The sequence below is a fragment of the Rhinolophus hipposideros genome, assembly GCF_964194185.1.
Source record: "Rhinolophus hipposideros genome assembly, chromosome: 3".
Taxonomy (NCBI): Eukaryota; Metazoa; Chordata; class Mammalia; order Chiroptera; family Rhinolophidae; genus Rhinolophus; species Rhinolophus hipposideros.
Genome location: NC_138049.1, coordinates 40,611,405 through 40,623,610, shown reverse-complemented (window position 1 = coordinate 40,623,610; position 12,206 = coordinate 40,611,405). Strand labels below are relative to the sequence as shown.

The window sequence follows — 12,206 nt, the reverse complement described above, 5'->3', positions numbered from 1 at the left end:
AACACTGCCATGGTCCTGCTCAACCACACTAAGGTCTGATGACCTTGAAGGCTAGACCTTCCTCCCCAGAATCAGTCCCGCAGCCCTGCTCAGGTCCACTTGATGCCGGTCTCACAGTCTGGTCTGAGTCCCTGCTGGGTATCCTGACTGTGCACTGGTTCCTCTGTCAACGAAAGTCTGTTTTGTTCTTGGCAAACCAACCCTCCTTGTGAAGATTCTCTTCACAGAGAACCCTGTTCCTAAACTTCAGTCTAGCAGCTACCTAGCAGCTAGCGTCCTGTTTCTATGGACAGATGTTCAGAATGCTACCTGCCTGGCTGCCTACCTGCCTGGATCTCTATCGCTTCCTCTTGACAGCCTCTGTGACAACCTGTTGGGACACCTCACCACCCCTTGCTGGCCTTCCTTGCCTCCAGATGCTGCCCTGGGCTATCATCTATCATTTTTTGGTAAACCCTCCGGACATAGTAAACCTCCCTCCAGGTCTCTCCCCAATCAAAGCCTTTTACGCCTCATTTGGCTATTGTTTCAGAGACTGTTCTGTCTCCCACCTTGGTTATGTCTCCTCCACAAAGACTTCCCAGGACTCCTCAGCTGGAGATCTTTTCTCTCTCTTCTATGCTTCAGTACCATATTCTCCACTCCACTTTAGTAGGCCCTCCCACTTTCCACCAAAAATGTGTCATTAATACTTGACTTACCTCCCTACCATGTGGAGAGTTCCTTGAAAGCAAGAGCCACATTCTTCACCACGTACCATACACACTCAGCAAATATCTGATGAATTAAATTGTTTCTGGATATGTATTTGTATTATTTTAATAGCTTGGTTTGTTTGTTTTTAATTTTTTATATCTTAATAAAATTGTAGAAGATCAAAGCTAAAAGGAGCTTGAGGAAGTTTTTGATTTAACATCCTATTTTACAGATACAGAAACTGAGACCCTGAGAATGAAGGACTAGACTAAAGTTTGTGGGCCTAGTTGCAGTCAATTTCTATGCATTCAACCCAACAAAACAGTTTGAGTGTAGGGATGGGAGAAGGATACGTGGTAGCTCTGCTGGAATGTTGCCTCTTCTGAGCATGCTCTGTGGAGAGATGGCTGGCTCCAAATGAACTCAGCATGATGGGGGCTCAGAGCCTGAGGTATTCCACTAAGGGCCTAGACCTTAATTCCAGCACTCGGCACCTAACAGCACACTGTCCTATAAGGCTGGAGGCAGGGAAACGAAGCACAGAAGAGGTCCGGGGCAGCTGGCAGGAAAGGCAGTGGAACAAGTGAAGTGCACTTGAGAACTAATGATTATAACCATTAGGACCCTAGAGAAATAGGAATAATCTGGAAGAAGCGGATTCATGTTTTCTTCCAGTCTATCTCATCCTCTCTTCTCTCCTCCAAAAAAACTTTTAAAAAATCTATGGATAAACTTTATTAAAGATGGGGGATTGATACATTTTTGGTTCTACTCTCTCCACAAATCTTACTAAAATGACAGTAGAGGGGAATTTTTATAATCTCACAAGGGCAAATAAATCACGAGAATAGATATAGCACAAAAAATATTTTGGAAGAAGGAAAGCAGATGGAGGAATGGAAATTTGGCAGAGCCAAGAGAGATGAATGCTGACTGCCTGCAGAGGGAGAAGACAAGAATTAAGTTGTTTTCACTTTGGAATTGGAGGTAGCAAGTATCTCTGAATGCAGGAGTAAGGGGCAGAACTGAAAGCAAGAGGAATGTTTAGAAGTTTATTTATTTATTATTATTATTTTAATTTTATTGGGGAATATTGGGGGACAGTGTGTTTCTCCAGGCAGTTGTCCCTCAATCTAGTTGTGGAGGGCACAGCTCAGCTCCAAGCCCCGTTGTTGTTTTCAATCTTTAGTTGCAGGGGTTTATTTTAAGGGCTAATTAGATCCTAGATCTTCCCACTGCAGCAGGAAGCATTCCTCTTCAGAACACACACACACACACACAGAACCAGAACATCACCATGTCCAAAGACACCAATCATGTTAAGGTACTGTGCTGAAAACGGAGAGGGGAACTAAATGAGTATCCACATACTGAGCCTTGAGGCCTCCAGCTCTCTTCTCCAGCTTGACTCCCTGAACTGAGGCTCAGGCTTTATTGCCCAGGCAGGAGACCAGAAGATTCCTCTCTGATGAAACTGGGAAGACATCTTCCAGGGAAGACATCCAGACATTGTCATGAGGCCAGCCCCTATGAAACAGTAGGGTCCCACCTGACAACCAAAAGGAAGTTGCCCCAGAAACACAGGTTCTAAGGTCAGCACCTTAGGCTTCACTATTAAATATGAAGACCAGCCACAAATTATCAAATCTTGATAAAATCTTCTCACATTAACAAACAGACCTCAGAACAAAGAAGAAGGGAAATCAGGACCATGCAGGAACAAATCAAATACTTAAAAAAATTATAATTAGTATCCTAGGAAAAGTAAGAGAAGATTTTGCATGTATTAAAAAAAAAGAAAATTATTTTAAGATGTGGCCAACATATAAGAAAAATTTTGTGCAAAATTAAAATTTTAAGTTCTACAAAAAGGTTGACAAAATCTACCAGAATTGAAAGCAGAAGGACAGAGTTGGAAAATAGGAGAGAACAACTAATAAAACAAAAGGATAAAACAAAGTGGTCCATTATTCAATGTGATTTCTATAACAAGGAAATAGAGGGAACAAAGAGTTTTATTGATTATCAAAGAAATAATATGAAAAGAAAAAATCCCAGAAATGAAGGGGATGATTTTACAAGCTGAGTGCTGAGACGGTTAAAAATTACCACAGATAAGAAGTTCCTAAAACTTTCCAAAGAGGAGGGACAGAAAGCAGATCACTGATCATACTAAGTCCAGGAATCAGAAGGACATAAGACTTCTCAAAGGCAATTGTAGAAGCTAGAAAACAGAGACAGTGCATTTATTTTTGAGGAAAAGGGGTTTTCAAGCTAGAATCAGCCAAATTATGAATCTAGTGTGAGGGAAGAGTAAAGGATATTTTCTCAAAAAAGAGAAAGGGGAAAAAAAGAATATTTTGCCTCACATGCATGCTATCTCTTTTCTAAAAGAGAACAAAGAAATCATGGGATAGAGGGAACAAAGGTCCAACATGGAAATTGCCAGGGTCAACGTGAAGGAAACCCCTAAGATAATAGCTGTGTAGCTATGCTTCCGTACTGAACCCAGAAGGGAAGTGCCCCCCCCCCGAAAATGGTTGAGTGCTGGATTATCTGATAGATTTAATCATATTGAGAAAAGTGTTACAATTCTGTCGGGAAGTTTGCATATACACAAAACTAAGCAAATGGGAAAAGAAGAAGACATTTATTCAACTAGGTTAAGGGATAAAAAACAATCACGGCATTTGAGTAACTTAGCTACAAATAGTAATTGAGTAGTTATAGTAATGTAAACCTGCAATACTGATTTAAATGAAAATTGTGGTACTGTCAGAGGAAGGAGGAAACAAAGTTTTTCTGTGTGTAGAGCTGGTGGGGTTTGGGCTGATACATAAATGAGTCTGAGAGATAAATCTTTACCTTTCATAGTAGGCAGTCAATAGATTTCCCCCAAGATTAAAAAAGCAATGTACCGTATGAGCAGAGTATTTATTTAGGAACCTGGAGGTATCCGAAGAAACATGTAGACGCCTAGGATGTGGGGATCAGATACAGCATGGGATGAGATAATGAAAAACACTATAAATATTGTCAGATATTTAATTTTTCAGCGATACACTGTGTACTTCAATAGAAATGAAAACCAATTTGTTTTTAAATCTACAGATTTAAATTTTAGTAACTTGCTTTGTCTCATGCGTTTCTCATGTAAGGTATAAAGCAGGTTCCCCTAAGTGCCGGCATCCCCTGGCACTCATCCCACGGTATTTCCAGGGTCCACACTGTGCCAGGCACTGCTCTAGGCACTGGAGAGAGAACAGAGAATGGATTGAGGCTGCATTTTGTGGGCAGAACTGTAGAGATGACAGGAACTGTTGGGGTGGTTGAAGGAAAAGAGAAAGCAAAGACTCGGATGGATGGCTTGGAGGAGGATGTATGAAATCAAGTTTTGTGTTGCCCTCAATACCTGTGAGATGCCTATTAAAATCCAAACAGATATGTCAATTGGGTGGGAATATATACCCATAATTCTAGTACTCAGTAAAGACATAGGGCTGGAAATACCAATTTAGGACAGACAAATAGAATAAGTACAGAGGAAGATGTATCTTTTCCAACTCCACACAATTTCCGTTCTCCAGAAAACGTGATTCTGGCAGTGAGGGACCTATTTTCCTGTTAAAATACTGAAAACACACTCAAATCACAGAAAATGCCAGAAATTAGTCCAAAAGGACAAAGCAAGTCCTTTTTCCCAAGGACTGCCTGTGTCCAGGCTTAAAAGACCAGCTTCTATAGAACACTTGTCCTAATCCCACGATGGGAATATAAGAATTCTTTCCAAGGAAGTCTTCTAAGGTTCTACCATAGGCCAAAATTGCAGCCTATTGAATTTAAAGAAAACTAATAGGATATTATAGAGCATTTGCATTACAAAACCAATTTCCTACCGTGTTCATCCGGGCTTTACGCAAATAGGTGAGAAGGTCTCCTCCTTCCATCAATTCCAGGATTATGTACTGGGGTTCGTTCAGCAGACAAACTCCAAGCTGCTTCAGAATGTTGGGATGATTAAACTTGCTAAAAGGTGGAAAGAGACAAGCGGGATGACTGCTTGTGACAGAAGTCCTAGCTGAGGGCCCTTATGGAATAGAGCAATTGTTTATCTACAGTTCCCGTCAAAACACATGATTTTTTTTCTCTCTCTCATAAATGAAAGCCGCCTTTCCAAGTGCTGGTCAGTGCTTGCCTTACAAAGGTAATATGGCAACCCCTAGTGGCCAGTTGCCTATGGAGAGAATATGGTGAGTTTTAGAAGAAATAACATTTATATTAAGTATTTTACATTTTGGAAAAGAAAGTAAATTTAACTAATATCCTTCTTCAAAAGATAGTTGAAAATATTGTTTTCAGTTGTCACAAGGATGAGATATTATTCTCTCTTTTTTACAGAAACAAATCAAACACGCAGTTTTGGCTATGACTGTTTTTCTCAAGATGTCAAAGGGAGTAAGCCCTGATCTAATGACACAGTTTGGGACCCCATCAACCACCACTTCAGGTCTTCCCTTTAAGATGTCTGAGTCATTTTCATGACCATTAACTGACTCTAACCTTGAAGATAACCTACCAAGACACGGGATATTTTCATTGATATTACTGTACTTAGGAGAACTCGCCCTTTCTCGGTCTACTGGACCCATCATCACACATTAAGAAGAACATAAGCACGTTTAAAGCTGAACCGCTTCAGAAATCATTTGCTAAACTCACTTCTTATCGAAGGTAAATGAAAGGAAAACTTTTTTGTCCAAGGACTGCCTGTGCCCAGGCTTAAAAGACCAGCTTCTATGGAATACTTGTCACTATAGGCATATTTCTGTCTAAACTTCAGCCATGCTCATTTTGGGCTTGATCTGTTAGGTCAGGTCAGTTTAAATGTTAAGAACCCACCAGTCAGCCATAAAAGCTTCCAACCCATACAAAGGGAAAATTATTTCAGAGCTCCCCTGATAACCTCATCAAGTGTGCCTCCTTCAGGAATTCAATCTTCTCTTGGTCTGTAGAGCCCTTCTTCAAAGTCTGTGCAACATAAAAACAAGCCAGGAATCAGTACAGCAGACTGATTTCCAAGAGCTCAGTGAGTTAATGGAGATAATCTTTATTTTGTTTTGTAATATCCACCCTGAAATCTCAAAATAGAAAATGGGTAACACATGTGCATGTGCTCTGTAAACCTATTCAAAAGTTAGCTCCTGTGACTGAAATTTTTAAACAGGAAAATCTGATAGATACAAGATCTAGTAATATTTACACAAAGTCTCTCCAAAAGGTAGAAATTTTAAAAAGAGACCAAATTTGGCATGTAGAAGAATTTCTTAATTTTCAAAGTTTTCTACTCAATATCTGTCTCCCCCTACTTCCTTGCTATCAATACCCTAATTTGTTTCTTAGAGGCAAGGTGTCTAGTCCCAGACAATTGGTTTAAGCTAATCATGAAAATCGTGTTCTACAATTCTCTAGCCTCCGTTGCAAATAGGGGTGGTCATATCACTTAGTTCTGGTCAATGAGTGTTCTGGCCTGAATGAAGATGCGATGCCTGGTTCTTTGACAACCATCTTAGGGCCATGAGGCAACATACATGTACAAAGTCAAGAGGATTTCAGATGTAATGGATCTAACCTGACTCAACACTGCACTAAAGCCAGTAGGCATCTTGTTATATGAGAAAAATAAACATTTATTTAAACCAGGTGAGAGAATTTGGCCCGCTTTTCTGGTTGTATAGCACAGCCTCAAAGCAATAAATTCTTAACAAGCTGTGATCAGGACATTGCTCAATTGCATTAAAAAAATTATCATCCCTCAACCAAAAGAAAGTTTTATAAAAATCTGAGAGTATGTCCAGTACTTCCTTAAAGCTACATTAAATATACCATGATGAATATGTGTAGTACAAGGGTCAGCAAACTACAGCCTATGGACCAATTTTACCCTGCCACCTGTTTTTGTACAGCTTGTAATCTTAAAATAGTTGTTACACTTTTGTTTTATTTTTTTCCAGTTTTATTGAGGTATAATTGAATGTTATATTTTTAAATGGTTGAAAAAATTTAAACAAAACAAAGAACAATATTTCATAACACGTGAAAATTATATGAAATTCAAATTTCAGTTCTCAAAAATAAAATTTAACTCACATAACCACACTCATTGGTTTGCATATTGACTACGGCTGCTTTTGAACTGCAATGGTTGTATTGCGTCAGTTGCAACTGACACGATATGGTCAGGGAGCCTAAAATAGCTACAATCCGCCCTATTGCCTAGTACCTTGAGAACATGCTTAACAACCACTTCTCTTCTAGCATCTCTACTAGTTAGTTACTAACTAGTTAGTAACCATAGAGGTTACTATGAATTACAGAGCTTATGTAGGAAATGGAAAAAAATAAAACTGTGATTTCTGTAGCCATGAATAGGCTACCTGTTATCAGTTCTCTTTTCCATTGAGATCATTTATCTTTTATTATAGTTGTATCCATGTAGGTCCATGAAATGTACTGACATAAGATGTCAAGGAGTTAAAAAATCCACAATACCTTCACTGCAACTTTGGTTTCTCCACTTCCAACTCCTAAGATGTCTACTGCTGTCCCTTCATACACTTCTCCAAAGGCCCCACTTCCCAACAAGAGACGCAGAGTCAGTTTTTCCCGAGGGAACACAGGAAGACTTTCAATCTCCTCTTGGGTTGGAAGAGTACTGGAAAATAACAATATTTTTGGTCTCACAAAATACATATGGTTTATAAGTTGGTGTTGGTATTAGTGTTTGAAAGAGAAACACTATGAGGAAAAAGAAAGAGAAATCTCATGGCTTTGCAACACTGTAGTTAGTATTCTATGTGATACAGTGACATGGAATTTTGTGTTCCGATTCCTTCCTTAGTCAACCATCTAGAATATTCCTTCCTTACTCCGAAACCCAGGTAGACCATGTCACTTAGCTTCTAGGCACTTTCATTTTGATAGAAACATGCCTGTGTGTTCATTGCCTCAAGATTTTTTTGCTTAGCTTGTTTTTTTGAAGTTATCAATTATTTATTTCTTCAGGTTAGCAATTGTGTAAAAAGCTATTGAAAATTAATAATAAATACATCTGGATCTATGAGCTAAAATGCTTTTACTTTATTGTACACACTTGATCTCTTACGTAAAACAAAATTTATTATGACCACAAAAAACAACTCCATCTCCAGCAAGTTAACTTTTAGAAAGCCAAGCTTCTCACTTGGAGTATTATGAGGAGGAAAAATGCATCTGCATTTAAAATGCTTTGAGTTTTTAAAAGATAAACTTGAATGTAAGATGTAATGAGTATTTTCTCAAGGAAAAGTCATCTCCTAATAGCTAATTTAGATCACCTCTGTGTCAACCCGAAATCCTTCATTTTTTATGTCTTGAATTATAAATTTCAAGGGCTATGACTATATAATTCTTTTTTGTGTAGATCATAATATAATGCCTTGTATAAGACATGTAAATATTTTCTTTAGTTATGATGACAACAGAAGTTCAAAACTCATCTATCTTAAAGAGATTTTGTAGGCAATCACGATACAACTTCTGAAAACAATTAGATTGCTTAATAGCACACACACATGAGACCCTTGAAATTACTTTATCTCAGAGGATCATGTTACCATCTACTCTCTTCAACATACTATTTATTTATTTTTATGTGTATATGTTTATTTATTTATGTGTTTCATTTATTTTTGAACTATGTGATAAAACACTGGAAAGCAACTGATTTTTGCTTATTTTCCTTTGCATCTTTTTCTATCTATTCCAGGTCACATTTAAAAGTGGAAGGGTGTGTTATTAATAATTATGCCAGGATAATGGGCATAAACCAAGGCAATCCTGCCCCTCTTTATCTAGGTACCCCATGATGACGGCCCCAGTTACGCACTGTATCGCATAGCAGGCATTAGCCAGTCCTACTCCAGCAGCCAGACCTCGCAGCTCAGCCAACTCTTTGTCTTCGTTTATGAGAACTGTCAGCCCTTCCTTGGAAGTTTTTTGATTCTTTAATCTTTTATGCCAGACTATAAAGAAAAAAGACAATAATTTACAAAATAAATTATTGTTTTCTTTTTCTTTTAGGAAAAGTTAACAATACATTTTAAGTGTTTATCTATAAGAACACTGTTGGTAGAATAAGAAAATTTGATTGAAAAAATATGCCCATAATAGAAAGATTAATTAAATCTAGTTACAAAACCATATGAAAGCACATAACTTATATCATCTCACTTTTCATCTCATGTCTCAGAGTAAATTTTAATATATTTCTTATAATGCTTATAAACAAGTTGAAGTACTTCATATCAGAACTTATTTCTCAAAATCACCCATAAACCAGAGTCAAAATAAACTAAAACACACTTGCATAATAATTATTATAAACAAATTATTATAAAAAATTATATTATAATTATATTATATTATATTACATTACATTATAACAAATATTAACAAATTCATTTCTGGGCCCAGATATGTCGGGGTTATATTCCTCGGAAGACCTGAGGAATGCTTTCAATATAATGGCATGCTGTATTAAGAATGCAGAGTGCAAGAGTTTATATCCATTACAGACTTCAGGATAAAAAGATAATAAGAGACAAAGATAGACATTTCATAATGATAAATGATAAAGAGGACTATACAACAAGAATACATAACAGTTACAAATATTTATGCCCCAATCAAGGAGCACTGAAATATGCAAAGCAACTACTAACAAAACTGAAGGAAGAAATTGACCAAAACACAATTATACATCACTGACAGCTAGTTTGGATAGATTATCCAAACAGAAAATAAATAAAGAAATGCCAGCCCTAGATGACACATTAGACAAAATGGACATAACTGACATTTATAGAGCACTTTATCCTAGAACATCAGACTATACATTCTTTTCTAGTGTACATGGAACATTCTCAAGGATAGAACATACATTAGGACAAAAAACTAGCCTCAGAAAATTTAAGAAGATTGAAATCACCGCAAGCATATTTGCTGATCATAAGGCTTTGAAATTGGATATCAACTGCAAAAAGAAAGCAGGAAAAGCCACAAATAAGTGGAGATTAAACAACATACTTTTAAAGAACGACTAGGTCAAAAAAGAAATAAGAGGAGAGATCAAAAGATACACAGAAACAAATGAGAATGAAAATACATCCTACCAAAATTATTGGGATGCAGCAAAAGCAGTAATAAGAGGGAAATATATATCATTACAGGTCTATCTCAAGGAAGAAGAAAAATCCCAGATAAACAACCTCAGGTTACACCTGAAAGAACTAGAAAAAGAAGAACAAATGAAACCCCAAATCAGCAGAAGGAAGGAAATAATAAAAATCAGAGCAGAACTAAATGAAATAGAGAAAAGACAACAGAAAAAAAATAATGCACCAAAGAGCTACTTCTTTGAAAAGATTGATAAAATTGAAAAACCCTTGGCTAGACTTACTAAGATTAAAGGACACAAATAAACAAAATCAGAAATGAAAGAGGAGAAGTTACCACGGATGACACAGAAATACAAAGGATCATCCAAGAATACTATGAAGGACTATATGCCACCAAATTCAATAACCTAGAAGAAATGGACAAGTTCTCAGAAACATATAGCCTTCCTAGGCTGAATCATGAAGAATTGGAAAATCTAAATAGACCGATCACCAGTAAGGAAATTGAATCAGTTATCCAAAACCTTCCCAAAAGCAAAAGTCTGGGACCAAATGGCTTCACTAGTGAATTCTACCAAACCTTCAAACAGGATCTAATACAAGTCCTGCTGAAAAACTCTTCCAAAAAATTGAAGAAGAGACAGTACTTCCTAACTCATTTTATGAGGTCAACATTACCCTGATACCAAAACCCAGTAAGGACAACACAAAAAAAGAAAATTACAGGCCAATATCTCTGATGAATACAGATGCAAAAATCCTAAACAAAATTCTAGCAAATCGAATACAACAATGCATTAAAAAGATTATACATCACGATCAAGTGGGGTTCATCCCAGGGGCACAAGGATGGTTCAACATATGCAAATCGATCAATGTGAAATACCACATAAACAAAATAAAGTACAAAAATCATATGATTATATCAATAGATGCAGAAAAAGCATTTGACAAGATACACACTCACTTATGATTAAAACACTTAATAAAATGGGTATAGAAGGAAAATACCTTAACATAGTAAAGGCCATATATGACAAACCCTCAGCTAATATCACAATTAACAGTGAAAAACTGAAGCCCTTTCCTGTAAAATTCAGGAACAAGACAGTGCTGTCCCCTATCACCTCTGCTTTTCAACATAGTGTTGGAAGTCCTCGCCAGAGAAATCAGAGAAATCAAGAGAAAGAAACAAAAGGCATCCAAATTGGGAATGAAGAAGTTAAATTGCCACTTTTTGCAGATGACATGATGCTATATATAGAAAACCCTAAAGACTCCACCAAAAAGCTATTAGAAATAATAAATGAATACAGTGAAGTTGCCAGCTACAAAATCAATGTACAAAAATCCATTGCATTCCTATATACTAAAAATGAAATCTCAGAAAAAGAAATTTAAAAAACAATTCATTTTGCAATTCAATAAAAAGAGTACAATACTTAGGGATAAACTTAACCAAGGATTTGAAGGACCTATACACTGAAAACTGTAAGACATTTTTTAGAAGAAATTGAAGAAGACACAAAGAAATGGAAAGACATTCCGTGTTCATGGATTGGGAGAAGCAACATAGTTAAAACGGCCATATTACCCAAAGCAATATACAGATTTAATGCAATCCCCATCAAAATCCCAGTGGCAGTTTTTAAACAAATAGAACAAAAAAAAAAATCACCAGATTTCTATGGAGAAAGACCCCAAATAGCTACAGCAATCCTAAGGAAAAAAAATAATGCTGGAAGTATCACACTCCCTGACTTCAGCTTGTACTACAGAGCAATAATAATCAAAACAGCATGATAAAAAAACACCAGACACACAGACCAAAGAAATAGAATTGAAATCCCAGAAATAAACCCACATAAATATGGACACATAATTTTTGACAAAAAAGCCAAAAACATACAATGGAGAAAAGAAAGCCTATTCAATAAATGGTGCTGGGAGAATTGGAAAGCCACGTGCAAAAGAATGAAACTAGACTGCTCTCTGTCTGTCCCTGTGTACCAAAATCAACTCAAAATGGATAAAAGACCTAAACATAAGACCATAAACAATAAACTGCATAGAAGAAAACATAGGTGCTAAACTTATGGACCTTGGGTTCAAAGACGATTTTATGAATTTGACCTCAAAGGCAAGGTAGGTAAAAGCTAAAATAAATGAATGGGACTGTATCAAACTTAAAAGCTTCTGCACAGCAAAAGAAACCATCAACAAAATAAAGAGGCAACCAACCGAATGGGAGAAGATATTTGCAAACAACGCCTCCAATAAGGGGCTAATAATATC

The 12,206-nt window shown here is 36.8% G+C and overlaps 1 protein-coding gene across 2 annotated transcripts in view; it reads right to left on the bottom strand.

Annotated features, from left to right (window-relative positions):
* ROS1 (ROS proto-oncogene 1, receptor tyrosine kinase) overlaps nucleotides 1-12,206 on the bottom strand; it is a 97,144-nt gene that overhangs the window by 18,777 nt on the left and 66,161 nt on the right. For both annotated transcript variants that reach the window (XM_081032931.1, XM_081032932.1), the window contains exons 36-39: nucleotides 8,621-8,756; nucleotides 7,246-7,408; nucleotides 5,660-5,724; nucleotides 4,593-4,722 (exon numbers count right to left, since the gene is read on the bottom strand). In XM_081032931.1, the coding sequence (XP_080889057.1) occupies nucleotides 4,593-4,722; nucleotides 5,660-5,724; nucleotides 7,246-7,408; nucleotides 8,621-8,756 (494 nt within the window). The remainder of the gene's footprint in view (nucleotides 1-4,592; nucleotides 4,723-5,659; nucleotides 5,725-7,245; nucleotides 7,409-8,620; nucleotides 8,757-12,206) is intronic.